This window comes from Triticum urartu, chromosome 2A (assembly GCF_056163025.1).
Source record: "Triticum urartu cultivar PI428250 chromosome 2A, HENAU_Tu73, whole genome shotgun sequence".
NCBI classification, from domain to species: Eukaryota; Viridiplantae; Streptophyta; class Magnoliopsida; order Poales; family Poaceae; genus Triticum; species Triticum urartu.
This window is the reverse complement of record NC_141874.1, coordinates 672,317,623-672,335,531: the sequence shown is the minus strand read 5'-3', so window position 1 is coordinate 672,335,531 and position 17,909 is coordinate 672,317,623. Positions and strand designations below refer to the sequence as shown.

At 45.3% G+C, this 17,909-nt stretch overlaps 1 protein-coding gene across 1 annotated transcript; it reads left to right on the top strand.

Moving 5' to 3' along the window:
* The first annotated feature begins 661 nt into the window (after nt 1-661).
* Nucleotides 662-13,858, top strand: LOC147986611 (uncharacterized). The gene is made up of 5 exons (XM_087542083.1): nt 662-866; nt 11,927-11,993; nt 12,272-12,359; nt 13,075-13,219; nt 13,746-13,858. The coding sequence occupies exons 1-5, from the start codon at nt 662-664 to the stop codon at nt 13,856-13,858; spliced, it is 618 nt and encodes a 205-aa protein (XP_087398209.1).
* The last annotated feature ends 4,051 nt before the right edge of the window (nt 13,859-17,909 follow it).

Here is a 17,909-nt window from a genome sequence, read left to right as displayed (position 1 = left end):
TTTTTTCACCGCCGTGACAGTAGGGAAGTAAGATTGATTGGGTGCTTTTGGAAACTGAATATGACGTGGCACATTGCTGATGTGGACATTGTGCATGATGAGAGAATAGGGAGTAGTGGGGAGCAACTTCTTAGAGCATCTCCAGCCGCGCCCCCAACAAGGCCCCCCAGGGACTTTTCGGCCGCCAGCGCCAAAATATCGGCCCAGTCGCGCCCACAAGGGCCCAATTTTCATCGGCTCGGACTGAAATTGGCGCCATCGGACCCAACCCGAGCCCGGTGCGCTGGGGGGCGCTCGGGGGCGTCGGGCGAATCGTTTTTGGCACGAAAGAGCCGTGGGCCCTCCTTGCCAGTGACTCGTCTTGCTTCTCGCCGCTTCGTCGTCCTCATCGCCTCATTTCCCACGGCGAATCAATGCCAAAGCTGTCGCGCGCTGCTGCACCGGTCAGCCTCCACCATTGATGCCTTACGGGTGGCGCAGTGAAGGCGTGACGATGCGCATCCCCGCGCATGCCACGCATAGATGAGGCCGCCACGCGTGCTCGCGCCACCTCCGCCTATATAAGCCGACCCCAGTGCGCCGGTGGCACGCACAGAGTCTCCACCACGACGCGCCCTATCTCCCCTTCCTCCCTCTCCCCTCGCCGTCCCAGTTCGTAGAAATGGCCAAACGATTCCCAGGCGACGGCGCGGTAGCGAACGGTTTCGGCCGCCGCCACCTTCACGAAAACGAAGCTCGGCTCCTCTACGAGGCCGAGTACCCGGTCCCGTCGGACATGCGGGTGCCCGGGGCGTGGAGAATCAGCGCCGGCGGGGTCCCGGTGCCACCACCGTCCACCGGGGCGGCGCGTCGTGCGGAGATCGCGCGTATTCGCGCCTCTCTGCCGCGGGCGGCGAGGGTGGGGCTGCGCTACGTCCCCGACAGCCCGCTCTGGGAGCCCTACTTCCGCCGCCGTCACGCCGAGCAGCTCGAGGCCACCAACGGCGTCGTGCCCTCCGGCAGGCTCAACTCCGAGGGGCGGCGCCGATGGTGGGGCGTGTTGGAAATATGCCCTAGAGGCAATAATAAATTGGTTATTATTATATTTCCTTGTTCATGATAATCGTTTATTATCCATGCTAGAATTGTATTGATAGGAAACTCAGATACATGTGTGAATACATAGACAACACCATGTCCCTAGTAAGCCTCTAGTTGACTAGCTCGTTGATCAATAGATGGTTACGGTTTCCTGACCATGGACATTGGATGTCGTTGATAACGGGATCACATCATTAGGAGAATGATGTGATGGACAAGACCCAATCCTAAGCCTAGCACAAGATCATGTAGTTCGTATGCTAAAGCTTTTCTAATGTCAAGTATCATTTCCTTAGACCATGAGATTGTGCAACTCCCGGATACCATAGGAGTGCTTTGGGTGTGCCAAACGTCACAACGTAACTGGGTGGCTATAAAGGTACACTACAGGCATCTCCAAAAGTGTCTGTTGGGTTGGCACGAATCAAGACTGGGATTTGTCACTCCGTGTAAACGGAGAGGTATCTTTGGGCCCACTCGGTAGGACATCATCATAATGTGCACAATGTGACCAAAGAGTTGATCACGGGATGATGTGTTACGGAACGAGTAAAGAGACTTGCCAGTAACGAGATTGAACAAGGTATCGGGATACCGACGATCGAATCTCGGGCAAGTATCGTACCGCTAGACATAGGGAATTGTATACGTGATTGATTAAGTCCTTGACATCGTGGTTCATCCGATGAGATCATCGTGGAACATGTGGGAGCCAACATGGGTATCCAGATCCCGCTGTTGGTTATTGACCGGAGAGTTATCTCGGTCATGTCTGCATGGTTCCCGAACCCGTAGGGTCTACACACTTAAGGTTCGATGACGCTAGGGTTATAGGGAATAGATATACGTGGTTACCGAATGTTGTTCGGAGTCCCGGATGAGATCCCGGACGTCACGAGGAGTTCCGGAATGGTCCGAAGGTAAAGATTTATATATGGGAAGTCCTGTTTTGGTCACCGGAAAAGTTTCAGGTTTTATCAGTAATGTACCGGGACCACCGGGAGGGTCCCGGTGGTCCACCAAGTGGGGCCACCTGCCCCGGAGGGCTGCATGTGCCAAGTGTGGGAGGGGACCAGCCCCAGGTGGGCTGGTGCGCCCCCCACCAAGGCCCAAGGCGCAAGGGAGAGTGGAAGGGGGCAAACCCTAGGCTCAGATGGGCCTAAGGCCCACCTAGTGGTACGCCCCCCTCTCTCCCCCCTTGGCTGCCCCCCTAGATGTGATCTAGGGCTGACCGCCACCCCTAGGGGTGGAAACCTAGGTGGGGGCGCAGCCCCTCCCCTCCCCCTATATATACTTGAGGTTTTGGGCTGCGAGAGACACGATTCAATCTCCTTCTTGGCGCAGCCCTACCCCTCTCCCTCATCGTCTCTTGCGGTGCTTGGCGAAGCCCTGCTGGAGTACCACGCTCCACCACCACCACGCCGTCGTGCTGCTGCTGGATGGAGTCTTCCCCAACCTCTCCTTCTCCCCTTGTTGGATCAAGGCGAAGGAGACGTCACCGGGCTGTACGTGTGTTGAAGACGGAGGTGCCGTCCGTTCGGCACTAGGATCATCGGTGATTTGGATCACGACGAGTACGACTCCATCAACCCCGTTCACTTGAACGCTTCCGCTTAGCGATCTACAAGGGTATGTAGATGCACTCTCCTTCCCCTCGTTGCTAGATTACTCCATAGATTGATCTTGGTGATGCGTAGAAAATTTTGAATTTCTGCTACGTTCCCCAACAGTGGCATCATGAGCTAGGTTTATGTGTAGTTTCTATGCACGAGTAGAACACAAAGTAGTTGTGGGCGTCGATATTGTCAATTATCTTGCCGTTACTAGTCTTATCTTGATTCGGCGGCATCGTGGGATGAAGCGGCCCGGACCAACCTTACACGTACGCTTACGTGAGACCGGTTCCACCGACTGACATGCACTAGTTGCAAAAGGTGGCTGGCGGGTGTCTGTCTCTCCCACTTTAGTCGGATCGGATTCGATGAACAGGGTCCTTATGAAGAGTAAATAGAAATTGGCAATTCACGTTGTGGTTTTGGCGTAGGTAAGAAACGTTCTTGCTAGAAATCTATAGCAGCCACGTAAAAACTTGCAACAACAATTAGAGGACGTCTAACTTGTTTTTGCAGCAAGTGTTTTGTGATGTGATATGGCCAAAGGATGTGATGAATGATATATATGTGATGTATGAGATCATGTTCTTGTAATAGGAATCACGACTTGCATGTCGATGAGTATGACAACCGGCAGGAGCCATAGGAGTTGTCTTTATTTTTTGTATGACCTGCATGTCATTGAGAAACGCCATGTAAATTACTTTACTTTATTGCTAAACGTGTTAGCCTTAGTAGTAGAAGTAATAGTTGGCGAGCAACTTCATGGAGATCATGATGATGGAGATCATGGTGTCATGCCGGTGACAAGATGATCATGGAGCCCCAAGATGGAGATCAAAGGAGCTATATGATATTGGCCATATCATGTCACTATTATTTGATTGCATGTGATGTTTATCATGTTTTTGCATCTTGTTTACTTAGAACGACGGTAGTAAATAAGATGATCCCTCATTAAAATTTCAAGAAAGTGTTCCCCCTAACTGTGCACCGTTGCGAAAGATCGTCGTTTCGAAGCACCACGTGATGATCGGGTGTGATAGATTCTAACGTTCACATACAACGGGTGTAAGACAGATTTACACACACGAAACACTTAGGTTGACTTGACAAGCCTAGCATGTACAGACATGGCGTCGGAACACAAGAGACCGAAAGGTCGAGCATGAGTCATATGGTAGATACGATCAACATGAAGATGTTCACCGATGATGACTAGTCCATCTCACGTGATGATCGGACACGGCCTAGTTGACTCGGATCATGTAATCACTTAGATGACTAGAGGGATGTCTATCTGAGTGGGAGTTCATAAGATGAACTTAATTATCCTGAACATAGTCAAAAGGTCTTCGCAAATTATGTCGTGGCTCGCGCTTCAGTTCTACTGTTTAGATATGTTCCTAGAGAAAATTTAGTTGAAAGTTGATAGTAGCAATTATGCGGACTAGGTCCGTAAACTGAGGATTGTCCTCATTGCTTCATAGAAGGCTTATGTCCATAATGCAGCGCTCAGTGTGCTGAACCTCGAACGTCGTCTGTGGATGTTGCGAACATATGACATACACTTTTTGATAACTACGTGATAGTTCAGTTAAACGGTTTAGAGTTGAGGCACCGAAGACGTTTTGAAATGTCGCGAAACATATGTGATGTTTCGAGTGCTGAAATTGGGATTTCAGGCTCGTGCCCACGTCAAGAGGTATAAGACCTCCGACGATTTTCTTAGCCCACAAACTAAGGGAGAAAAGCTCAATTGTTGAGCTTGTGCTCAGATTGTCTGAGTACAACAATCATTTGAATCGAGTGGGAGTTGATCTTCCAGATGAGATAGTGATGTTTCTCCGAAGTCATTACCACCAAGCTACTAGAGCTTCGTGATGAACTATAATATATCAGGGACATATATGATGATCCTTGAGATATTCGCAATGTTTGACACCACAAAAGTAGAAATCAAGAAGGAGCATCAATTGTTGATGGTTGGTGAAACCACTAGTTTCAAGAAGGGCAAGGGCAAGAAGGGATACTTCGTGAAACGGCAAATCAGTTGCTGCTCTAGTGAAGAAACCCAAGGTTGAACCCAAACCCGAGACTAAGTGCTTCTGTAATAAGGGGAACAACCACTGGAGCAGAATTACCCTAGATACTTGATAGATGAGAAGGCTGGCAAGGTCGATAGAAGTATATTGGATATACTTTGTGTTAATGTGTACTTTACTAGTACTCCTAGTAGCACCATGGTATTAGATACCGGTTCAGTTGCTAAATGTTAGTAAACTCGAAATAAAAGGCTGCGGAGTAAACGGTGACTAGCTAAAGGTGAGCTGTCGATATGTGTTGGAAGTTTTTCCCAAGCTTGATGTGATCAAGCATCGCACGCTCCCTCTACCATCGAGATTGGTGTTTGTGTTGAGCATAGACATGATTGGATTATCTCTATCGCAATACGGTTATTCATTTAAGGAGAATAATGGTTACTCTGTTTATTTGAATAATACCTTCAATGGTCTTGCACCTAAAATGAATGGTTTATTAAATCTCGATCGTAGTGATACACATGTTCATGCCAAAAGATATAAATGATAGTACCACCTACTTGTGGCACTGTCACGTAAGTCATATCGGTATAAAACGCATGAAGAAGCTCCATGTTGATGGATTTTTGGGCTCACTCATTTTGAAAAGTTTGAGACATGCGAACCATGTCTATTGGTGTATATGCATGAAGAAACTCCATGCAAATGGACCGTTTGGACTCACTTGATTTTGAATCACTTGAGACATGCAAATCATACCACATGGGCAAGATGACTGAAAGCCTCGTTTTCAGTAAAATGGAACTAGAAAGCAACTTGTTGGAAGTAATACATTTTGATGTGTGTAGTCCAATGAGTGCTGAGGCGTGTAGTGGATATCGTTATGTTCTTAATTCACAGATGATTTGAGTAGATGTTGAGTATATTTACTTGATGAATCATGAGTCTGAATTATTGAAAGGTTCAAGTAATTTCAGGGTGAAGTTGAAAGATCGTCGTGACAAGAGGATAAAAGATTTATGATATGATCATAGAGATGAATATCTGAATTACGAGTTTGGCACAGAATTAAGACATTGTGGAAATTGTTTCACAACTAATACAGCCTGGAACACCATAGTGTGATGGTGTGTCCGAACATCATAACTGCACCCTATTGGATATGATGCATACCATGATGTCTCTTATCGAATTACCACAATAGTTTATGGGTTAGGCATTAGAGACAACCACATTCACTTTAAATAGGGCACCACGTAATTCCGATGAGATGACACCGTATGAACTATGGTTTAGAGAAACCTAAGCTGTCATTTCTTAAAAGTTTGGGGCTGCGACGCTTATGTGAAAAAGTTTCAGGCTGATAAGCTCAAACCCAAAGCGGATAAATGCATCTTCATAGGACACCCAAAACAGTTGGGTATACCTCCTGTCTCAGATCCGAAAGCAATAAGGGATTGTTTCTAGAATCGGGTCCTTTCACGAGGAAAAGTTTCTCTCGAAAGAATTGAGTGGGAGGATGGTGGAGACTTGATGAGGTTATTGAACCGTCTCTTCAACTAGTGTGTGGCAGGGCACAGGGAGTTGTTCCTGTGGCACCTACACCAATTGAAGCGGAAGCTTATGATAGTGATCATGAAACTTCAGATCAAGTCACTACCAAACCTCGTGGGATGACAAGGATGCGTACTACGTCAGAATGGTACGTAATCCTGTCTTGGAAGTCATGTTGCTAGACAACAATGAACCTACGAGCTATGGAGAAGCGATGTATTCCTTCATCCATCATGATCTCACCCAAAACTTGAAAACTTCAATCACACAGAAATTAACAAAACCCTCGTGAGATCCGTTAGTACAATAAAACAAATCACCACTTTAAGTACTATTGCAAACCCATTTATTTTGTTTTTGCATTGTAACTACTGTACTATAACTTCTCCATGGCTTATACTACTGATAAAATTGATAGTTACATCAAAACTAGCAAAACAATGCATCAAAAACAGAATATGCCTTAAACAGGACAATCTGTAGCAATCTGAACATATACCATACTTCTGTAATTCAAAAAATTCTGAAAATTTAGGAAACAATAAAAAATTTGCATAGCAGTACTATGTAAAAATTTCAGAAACACACGACATTCCAGTAAAAAAACAAAATTTATGCGCTACAACCAAATTTTTTTTGCACTGCACATACCAAACAAGCAATCTAATCATCCTAAAAGCAAATCTTGGCACATTATTTTTATAATACAATGGATTTGTACAAGGGGATAATTATTTTTGTTAAAAAATTTCTGTAATCGAGATTCACTAAGTTTCCATGAGCATGAACAAAGTTCAAGGATGTCCCCCACTTCAACGGTGTTCCTCTTTCTCACTTTCACTTTTCCTTTTGAAAAGTTTTAGGTTCCCCACTTTATTATTTTGTTTTTAAACTATATAAAAGCACACAACAGAACAAAAAGACTCTCTAAAACTTCCGGGTTGTCTCCCTGGCAGCGCATTCTTTAAAGCCATTAAGCTAGGTATATAGTGCTCAAGTGATGGATCCACCTGGATCCCAAGGTATATCAAAGCCAATTTTCATTAACAATGATTTGTGATTTAGTAGTGAGCACAAAGTAACATATATCATGCAACAACGAAGTCTAACTCTCTTCCTATGCATCATCATGTCATAAAAGAACAATTCATGCACATCAAGTAAAGGCCAATGCATAGTATAAAGAGTTTCTTGTAATTTTATCGTATTGGAAACATAGAGGGGCGGAGATGTAGTTCCTCTCTCAGGATAATTGCAAGTAGGATCAGAAAGCACATGCATATTATATTTATCAAAATCCTCATGTGCAATAGTAGAACGCAACCCATCAACATAACCCTTAATAAGAGTAAACTTCTCTGATATAGTGTAGTTGGGAGAATTCAAAAAGATAATAGGAATATCATGCGTTGGTGCAATAGAAACAATTTCTTTCATAACATAAGCAACTATAGCAAGTTCATCTCCATAAGCATCATTCATATTGTCATCATGGCCACAAGCATAGCAAGCATCAATTTCATCGAAAAGGGATATTTCAAACAAATCCAAGGGATCATAGCAATCATCCTTCGGTAAGAATGAAGGGAAATTAAACAATGTATGAGTTGAAGAGTTACTCTCATTAGAAGGTGAGCATGGGTAGCTAATCCGCTCTTCCTCCTTTTGTTCTTTGTTCTCCTCATCATCTTTTTCATCTAATGAGCTCATAGTGTCATCAATTTCTTCTTCCATAGATTCCTGCAAAATATTAGTCTCTTCTTGGACAGCGGAGACTTTCTCAATAAATGCATTAATATCGACATTGTATTCATAATTCTCATAGCAATATTTAAGTATAGCAAAATTTTTAGGCCTATAAACATCATCATCTAAAGCTTCATACTTTTCAAACAAAGATTCAATTTCATAAGCACCCTTAAGAGAAACAAATTCTTCCATTCATTCCACATCATAATAATCATATCTACCATTAGCATAAGAAGCTAAGGTTTCATTATCATTAAATTTGCATGAAAAGGGAAGGTGTGGAGCCTTCATCCTAGAGCAACAAGTAAAATCATATCTCCGGCATAAATTCCAAGCATACCAATGCAACTTATCAATTTGATCCCATAACAGTTTCCCTTTTTGTGTCAAGAGATAATCCCTAAAGTATCCACGTTGATCCAACGTGTCTCCCATTATCAAGTTGAACGGGGTTTTCTCAGGATTATCTAAGTAGTGTTCAATATTTTTCACATAACGAGCATCGAGGGTTTTAGGAGGTCGCCATCTCCATGAGTAGCAAGTACACCTAAATTTTTTGGTATATCGTGTTCCATATCCATAATTAAAGATAAAGAACAACTTAGAACAACAAATAAAATCTACTTAGTGATAAAGCAAACAAGCACACATGAGAATATTCACCCCACGCTATTGCTCCCCGGCAACGGTGCCAGAAAAAGGTCTTGATAACCCACAAGTGTAGGGGATCAGTTCTAGCCTCTTTTGATAAGTAAGAGTGTTGAACCCAATGAGGAGCTAAAGGTAGAACAAATATTCCCTCAAGTTCTACCAACCACCAATACAACACTACGCACGCTTAACGTTCTCTTTACCTAGAACAAGTATGAATCCAGAAGTACTTTGTAGGTGTTGTGGGATAGGTTTGCAAGATAATAAAGAGCACATACTAAAAATTTGGGGCCCTTTAGATAAAGAAACAACTAAATTAGTTTTAGTAGAGAGCTTTTTGTCACAAGAAAGTTATTTGTCCTTAGCCAATCGATAACTAGACCGGTAATCATTATTCCAATTTTATATGAGGGAGAGGCATAAGCTAACATACTTTCTCTACTTGGATCATATAAACTTATGATTGGAACTCTAGAAAACATCCGTTACTACTAAAGATCATTAAGGTAAAACCCAACCATAGCATTAAAGTATCAAGTCCTCTTTATTCCCATACGCCATAACCCACTTATCCGTGTTTAGGCTGCTATCACCCCCGCAACGCAGATAATAAGCAAACCATGAACATATTGCAAACCCTACAATGGGAATCCCTCACACTTGCGCGACACAGAGAGCACCATAGAACAGCACCAATAATAAAACATGCAACTCAAACCAATCACGATCACCAATCAACCCATAGGACAAAACGGATCTATTCAAACATCATAGGATAGCCATACATCATTGGGAAATAATATATAGCATTGAGGATTGTTCTTCGCGTGTCTACGTGTGTGGCCAGGGGCCTTCGGGGGCTAGCTATGCCACCAAATCTTGCGCTGGATCCTCTTACATGTCTGGAAGTGTGGTGTCAGGTGCAAACACCTGTCATGCGGCTCCAGAATGTGACCCCTTCACGGAAGGCGCTGCCGCCGGCACTTGGAGGGAGGAAACGTCCGTGTCGGGTCGACACGAGGGGGATCCAGTGGTGGGTTGGGCCCAGTCGGGGGCCTTCGGGGTACCAATGCCACCAAAACTTGCATTGTGTCTTAATATATGTATACAAGTGTGATTTAGTGTTGAAATAGCCAACGGAGCAACGGGCAGCACACTTCCTTCACAAAACCGGACACGTTCTCTCTCGATAACCAGATACTACCTTGGAGATGGTGTACTTTACAAGTGGCCTCCTGTGAGGCTTCTGCCAAACATGCTCAAACTTTTACCACACCCTACAAGGGCCATATGACTACACCATGCCAGGTTCTGAGGATTTTTGGCATCGTATGATTTCCCGTAGATTTTAACGGCTAGATCTGGCATGCCCCGAGGTACATTCACCCTGCGGTGGTGGGGCCTCCCCCTCCTTTGGTTGCGCTAGGCCTACACATACCGCAAAGACATCGTATGTGATTTAACAAAGCACTTCTGGACATCATTTCAGGTGGTCGCCAAGCAGATCTGCAATTTCCCGCATTGAAACCCTACAGATGCAATAAATGTCTCAAATATTGCAGGTGGCCCAGAAAAATGCCATGTCCTGGCACGTGACATGCAATGGCCTCCTTTGAGAGCACGAGAAGTTTCAAGGTCAACGAAGCAACGGGCATCACACCTCCTTCACAAACTAAACATGTTCTCTCTCGATAGCCAGATAATACCTCGGAGATGGAGCAGTTTACAAGCGACCTCCGGACAGGCTTCTACGAAACAGGCTCAAACTTTCACCACACTCTACAAGGTCCATGTGACGACACCGTGCCAGGTCCCGAGGATTTCCAGCATCATATGATTTTTGTTTGATTTTAACGGTTGGATCCGGCATGCCGTCGAGGTACATTCGCCTCCCGATGGTGGGGCATGCCCCTCCTTGGGTTGCACTAGGCCTACACATACCGCAAAGACATCATATATGATTTGACGAACCACTTCTGGACATCATTTCAGGTGGCCGCTGTGCAGATATGCAATTTCCCGCATTGAAACCCTACAGATGCAGTAAATGTCTCAAATATTGCAAGTGGGCCCGAAAAATGCCATGTACTGTCACGTGTCATGCAATGGCCCCCTTTGAGAGCACGAGACGTTTCGAGGTCAACAGAGCAACGAGAAACGCACTTCCTTCACAAACCGGGCACGTTCTCTCTCGTTAGCCACATACTACCTCGGAGATGATGCAATTTACAAGCGACCTCCGGTCAGGTTTCTTCGAAACGCGCTATAACTTTCACCGCACCATACAAGGGCCATATGATGACACTGTGCCAGGTCCTGAGGATTTCCGGCATCGTATGGTTTGTCGTGGATTTAACGACTAGATCCGGCATGCCGTCGAGGTACATTCGCCCCCCCCCGGTGGTGGGGCCTGTAGCTGCGCGACGCACGGGACGTCGTCGGCGCGGACGGGGGCACCCCTGCCGCCCTCCGCCAAGATCCCCTGCAGGCCAGCACCTCCGGCCCGCCCCCATGAGCAGCTGGCAGAGCCACCAGATCGGCACAACGGGCGCCCCAACCAGCCGATACCCGTACCTGTATCAGCCATGAAGGAAGACGCCTCACCCGAGCCTGATGCAGATGAACCGCCGCCGGAGAGACATGCCGTCGCCGCGTGCAGATCGATCGACCACCATGGGGGCAGCGCCGCTATAGACCACCCCCGCAGAGGCCACGACGGGCCCCTGCCATCATATATGATTTAACAAATCACTTTGCATACAGTTTCTCAAATGACGGTAGGCAAAATGAGTTTATCGATTTTTTAATTCTAAAAAATTCAATTTTTTTTGGAAAAACATGAAATTTGGCAGAATATTGGTTTATGATTCGTAGAGGGTGTGGAAAAAGTTCGAAAAGATTTCATAAAGAAATCTAATAAATCTAGCAAAACAATTGCGTAAAGAAGCACAAAAAAATGATGACTTCCTATTGGGTGACCACCCGGTCACGCGGATCGGTGACGTGGATGGCTGGCCCCACGCTCCTCTGCACCTCCAAAAAGAAAAGAAGAAAAAGAAAACACATGCACGCACGCACGACTCAAAATCAAATGAAATTTTGGGCCTTCCCGCGCCACTCAGCCCGCTTCCCTCCCACCCACCAAAATTAAAAAAAAGAAGAAAGGAACACCTGATGCACTTGTCTTGGTACTGCTTTTGTTGCTGTGAACTAGCCCTGTACGTATTTTTTTCACAGCACTGAAGTTTGTGTTTGTGCTAAATGGAACACCTGATGCACTTGTCTTGGTACTGCTTTTGTTGCTGTGATGGTGTGGTGTTCAAACAGTTAATGCCACTCATCCATTGATGAACTAGAGTCCATCTCCGGTTTGAATTGACTCTGCTTTTTAGTATATTTTGCTTGCTACCCCCAAAAATGTAGTAGAATTTAGCTTATGAATTGGTCTGGTTGGATTTCTGAAGTTATCTCAAGATGCTACAAAATAAATGGTTGTTGTCTCTCCCTTTGATGTTTGATTTGATTTGATTCGGTTTCCTCACGCCTCTCTGTTTGCTCTGTTCGTGCTGCTGCCGGATCCAGGAAGGTCTTTGAGAACCTAAAGGTTCTTTTTTTGATTGATAGATGCATGTGTGGGTGGCAGCAGATCAACCTCCTTCTCAACCCATGTGTAAGCCCAGCCCCTGAGATACTCACCTTCTCAAACCCATTTTTTTGTCTATCTTGTTCCTTGACAAACAAATTTTTTTAGGCCAAAACTTTTTGTTCCATTACTACCATCTTGCTGCTCTCGATATCCATGCCCTAATTCATACCTGATCCATTCTTAGATGCTAGTAAGTAAACATGACATGTGGTAGAAAACATATTAAGCCACTATTACGTGTGAATTACACCGGCTCATGTCAGCGTATGTAGTTTGGAAGAAATTTTCTTTTTGGCAACAAATGCATCAACTGTGACAGAACCATTCATAATTAATTCTGTCCTGTGCAAAATGTAGTGCTAGTTCTGTAGTTCGTCATATGTATACTTGTGCTCTACAGTTTTAGTTCTTCTTCTTGTGTTGCTGCACTTGGTCTAGAGATACAACAACATTAGTTAGGTCCATGCATGGATGGATGGATCAACACATACAACTAGCAGTGCTAGTAACAACAAAAAATAACCTTGTGATTGATTCTGTTGAGGCTAGCATTCTCTGTTTGTTTTGGAGCCCAACCATGTACTGTACGTACTAAGCTAGCTCACGCACACGCATAGCCAGCTCGATTGATTTCTGTAGATACTAGCACCAGCACGCCTGTGTCTCCTATACTAGCTTGTTTAATTTCTGTACTAGCTCAACAACACTAGCTCTGACTTGTTCCTTTGATTCGGAGCAGCAGGCATCCTCCGTGGATGATGACGACAACCAGGGCATCCACCGCCACGACGACACCCCGCACATGGTCCAACTCGGCTACAACCTCCTCTACCGCGCGACTGCGGCCGCGGTCGTGTTCGGCATCGACTGCAACCTCCTCTCCGGTGAGTCCATCTCCTACCTCTAGCTCCCTCTCTTGTGCTGCTATAGCAGTACCTTGCTCTGTTTCATGCGCATGGGTGATTTTGTTTGTGCTTGTCGTGCTTGTGCCATGAGAAAGATCATTCCTATTTACAGTGATGATGATTCAGAGTAGAACACTTGTTAAATTCTGCTCTTGTACTACCTCATTTGTGGTTGTTGGTTACTGCAGCTAGGTTTTGTTAACTGTTGGTGTTTAATCTAGCTAGCTACTAGTGTTGGCGGCTAGCTAGTAGTGTTGGCAGCTAGCTAGTAGTGTTGGCAGCAAGCTACTCATGTACTAGTAGTTCATCCATATGTGTAATTGATCCTTCCCAGTAATTGAATAATGTGAAGAAATCCTATTGTATCAGCTATGCAGTGCGAACATTAGATCATTTACAACGAAAATCTTTGTTTGCCTCCCAGTAGAAGTATTTCTTGTAACATTTTGGTGATTTCCCTTTGGTAGATGCAGTGTATATATTACATATTCATCCTTATGTGTAGGATTTTTGGTTCATTATACTGACTACATGCCACCTCTGTCATCGCCGCCCCGTCTCCCGCACCATCGGCACCGCCCCTCCGCCTTCTCGTTTGATGCTGTAGTGGATTCTTAGAATGAAAATGTTGTGTACATCAAAAATATTTTATGGTCTGTGTTTGCAAAACCAAGGTTGTTGAATCATGTCTTATAATTTTATTGGAAATTGCTAGCCTTTTTGGCTAGTATTTTTTTATTGGATTCTTAGAATGAAAATGTTGTGTACATCAAAAATATTTTATAGTCTGTGTTTGCAAATCCATGGTTGTTGAATCATGTCTTATAATTGGATTGGAAATTGCTAGCCTTTTTGGCTAGTATTTTTTTTGTTTTGGTTCGTAAGTATGCCTACGGTTAAACCGTCGGCATAGATATGCACAGGGCTACCCAGGGCCTGCCACGTGCCAGGGATATGCCTACAGCAAAGTCGTCGGCATAGGTGAAAATCTATGCCGACGGCTTTGCCGTAGGCATACCCTGCTGCCAGGAGTCACCGCAGGCCGCCATGTGGCAGAGATATGCCGACGGCAAAGCCGTCGGCATAGATTTTCACCTATGCCGACGGCTTTGCCGTAGGCATACCTCTGCCAACGGCCCGTGATTCGTTAGCGCTTTTGACGGCGCCGTCCGTTGCCGTCATGTGAAACACTGCCGACGGCTAAACTATGCCGACGGCCAGACGGAAGCCGTCTGCATAGGCCCCTATGCCGACGGTCTGACAAGACTACGCTGATGTGATCTATGCCGACGGGGCTATGCTAGAGTTTCGACCACCCTCTACCGGTCACCCACGACCGTCCCCTAAGCTAGGGTTTCGACCACCGCGTCGCCGGCGTGGCTCCGGCGGCTCTGGTACATCTCTCCGTCGAGATCCCCGCAACCCACCCTCTTTTACTCACCTCGTATCCTCTCCCTCGCAGATCGAGCACGCCACCGTCGTCATCGTTTCGCTCGCGCTGGAACAGCAAAGGGAAGGCCATGGACGACGCCACTCCAGCCCTACTCCGACGCCATCAAGGTCAGCCCCTCCCTCTCCTATTCGATCTGTTCCCCTACCCTTCTATGATGTGCCTACCTTCCTCACCCACACGCAGCAGTAGCAGCAACTCGATGCAGGGAGGAGGGAGAGGAGGAGTCCTGCTTCCCCCGCGTGCATCTTCTATCTCGGAATGACGCCCAACCTCAAGCGAGAGGTTTCCCTTCCCCTCCACGCCTCCCTTGTCCTCCTCGATTTCCTAGGCTTGCTCTCAATTTGCTGCTGCTCTGCATTTTTTACTTGCACACATGCTTGACTGAATTTTGAATGGGTGCTACTGCTGTCACACTCTACTGTTGGGTCCTCCTAGCTAGATAGCTCTCAGTTTGGACTGCCCTTGTTGGTTGCTGCAGCTAGGCTAGGCGTATCTTGCATAATATCGATCGATTGAAACTTGTTTGCATATATTGCAAATTTGCATGCCTAGTGAACTAGCCCTGTACGTAATTTTTTTCACAGCACTAAAGTTTGTGTTTGTGCTAAATGGAACACCTGATGCACTTGTCTTGGTACTGCTTTTGTTGCTGTGATGGTGTGGTGTTCAAACAGTTAATGCCACTCATCCATTGATGAACTAGAGTCCATCTCCGGTTTGAATTGACTCTGCTTTTTAGTATATTTTGCTTGCTACCCCCAAAAATGTAGTAGAATTTAGCTTATGAATTGGTCTGGTTGGATTTCTGAAGTTATCTCAAGATGCTACAAAATAAATGGTTGTTGTCTCTCCCTTTGATGTTTGATTTGATTTGATTCGGTTTCCTCACGCCTCTCTGTTTGCTCTGTTCGTGCTGCTGCCGGATCCAGGAAGGTCTTTAGGAACCTAAAGGTTCTTTTTTTGATTGATAGATGCATGTGTGGGTGGCAGCAGATCAACCTCCTTCTCAACCCATGTGTAAGCCCAGCCCCTGAGATACTCACCTTCTCAAACCCATTTTTTTGTCTATCTTGTTCCTTGACAAACAAATTTTTTTAGGCCAAAACTTTTTGTTCCATTACTACCTTCTTGCTGCTCTCGATATCCATGCCCTAATTCATACCTGATCCATTCTTAGATGCTAGTAAGTAAACATGACATGTGGTAGAAAACATATTAAGCCACCATTACGTGTGAATTACACCGGCTCATGTCAGCGTATGTAGTTTGGACGAAATTTTCTTTTTGGCAACAAATGCATCAACTGTGACAGAACCATTCATGATTAATTCTGTCCTGTGCAAAATGTAGTGCTAGTTCTGTAGTTCGTCATATGTATACTTGTGCTCTACAGTTTTAGTTCTTCTTCTTGTGTTGCTGCACTTGGTCTAGAGATACAACAACATTAGTTAGGTCCATGCATGGATGGATGGATCAACACATACAACTACCAGTGCTAGTAACAAAAAAAAATAACCTTGTGATTGATTCTGTTGAGGCTAGCATTCTCTGTTTGTTTTGGAGCCCAACCATGTACTGTACGTGCTAAGCTAGCTCACGCACACGCACAGCCAGCTCGATTGATTTCTGTAGATACTAGCACCAGCACGCCTGTGTCTCCTATACTAGCTTGTTTAATTTCTGTACTAGCTCAACAACACTAGCTCTGACTTGTTCGTTTGATTCGGAGCAGCAGGCATCCTCCGTGGATGATGACGACAACCAGGGCATCCACCGCCACGACGATACCCCGCACATGGTCCAACTCGGCAACAACCTCCTCTATCGCGCGACTGCGGCCACGGTCGTGTTCGGCATCGACTGCAACCTCCTCTCCGGTGAGTCCATCTCCTACCTCTAGCTCCCTCTCTTGTGTTGCTATAGCAGTACCTTGCTCTGTTTCATGTGCATGGGTGATTTTGTTTGTGCTTGTCGTGCTAGTGCCATGAGAAAGATCATTCCTATTTACAGTGATGATGATTTAGAGTAGCAAATGAAGGAAATATGCCCTAGAGGCAATAATAAAGTTATTATTTATTTCCTTATATCATGATAAATGTTTATTATTCATGCTAGAATTGTATTAACCGGAAACATAATACATGTGTGAATACATAGACAAACAGAGTGTCACTAGTATGCCTCTACTTGACTAGCTCATTAATCAAAGATGGTTATGTTTCCTAACCATGGACAAAGAGTTGTTATTTGATTAACGGGATCACATCATTAGGTGAATGATCTGATTGACATGACCCATTCCATTAGCTTAGCACCCGATCGTTTAGTATGTTGCTATTGCTTTCTTCACAACTTATACATGTTCCTATGACTATGAGATTATGCAACTCCCGTTTGCCGGAGGAACACTTTGTGTGCTACCAAACGTCACAACGTAACTGGGTGATTATAAAGGAGCTCTATAGGTGTCTCCAAAGGTACATGTTGGGTTGGCGTATTTCGAGATTAGGATTTGCCACTTCGAATGTCGGAGAGGTATCTCTGGGCCCTCTCGGTAATGCACATCACTTAAGCCTTGCAAGCATTGCAACTAATGAGTTAGTTGCGGGATGATGTATTACGGAACGAGTAAAGAGACTTGCCGGTAACGAGATTGAACTAGGTATTGGATACCGACGATCGAATCTCGGGCAAGTAACATACCGATGACAAAGGGAACAACGTATGTTGTTATGCGGTCTGACCGATAAAGATCTTCGTAGAATATGTAGGAGCCAATATGGGCATCCAGGTCCCGCTATTGATTATTGACCGGAGACGTGTCTCGGTCATGTCTACATTGTTCTCGAACCGTAGGGTCCGCACGCTTAAGGTTTTGATGACAGTTATATTATGAGTTTATGAGTTTTGATGTACCGAAGGAGTTTGGAGTCCTGGATGAGATCGGGGACATGACGAGGAGTCTCTAAATGGTCGAGACGTAAAGATCGATATATTGGACGACTATATTTGGACATTGGAAAGGTTCCGAGTGATTCGGGTATTTTTCGGAGTACCGGAGAGTTACGGGAATTCGCCGGGAGAAGTATTGGGCCTTATTGGGCCATACGGGAAAGAGAGAGGGGCTGCCTAGGGCAGGCCGCGCGCCCCCCAAGGCCTAGTCCGAATTGGACTAGGGGGAGGGGCTGCGCCCCTTCCTTGTTTCCTACTCCTACT

What these genes read in the sequence shown, in the direction of transcription:
- LOC147986611 (XM_087542083.1), top strand. Translation starts at nt 662, where the DNA reads ATGGCCAAACGATTCCCAGGCGACGGCGCGGTAGCGAACGGTTTCGGC. An exon ending in GCGTCGTGCGGAGATCGCGC is followed by an intron (nt 867 to 11,926) that starts GTATTCGCGCCT and finishes TTTTTTTCACAG; the next exon opens with CACTGAAGTTTGTGTTTGTG. An exon ending in CGACTGCAACCTCCTCTCCG is followed by an intron (nt 13,220 to 13,745) that starts GTGAGTCCATCT and finishes CCTTATGTGTAG; the next exon opens with GATTTTTGGTTCATTATACT.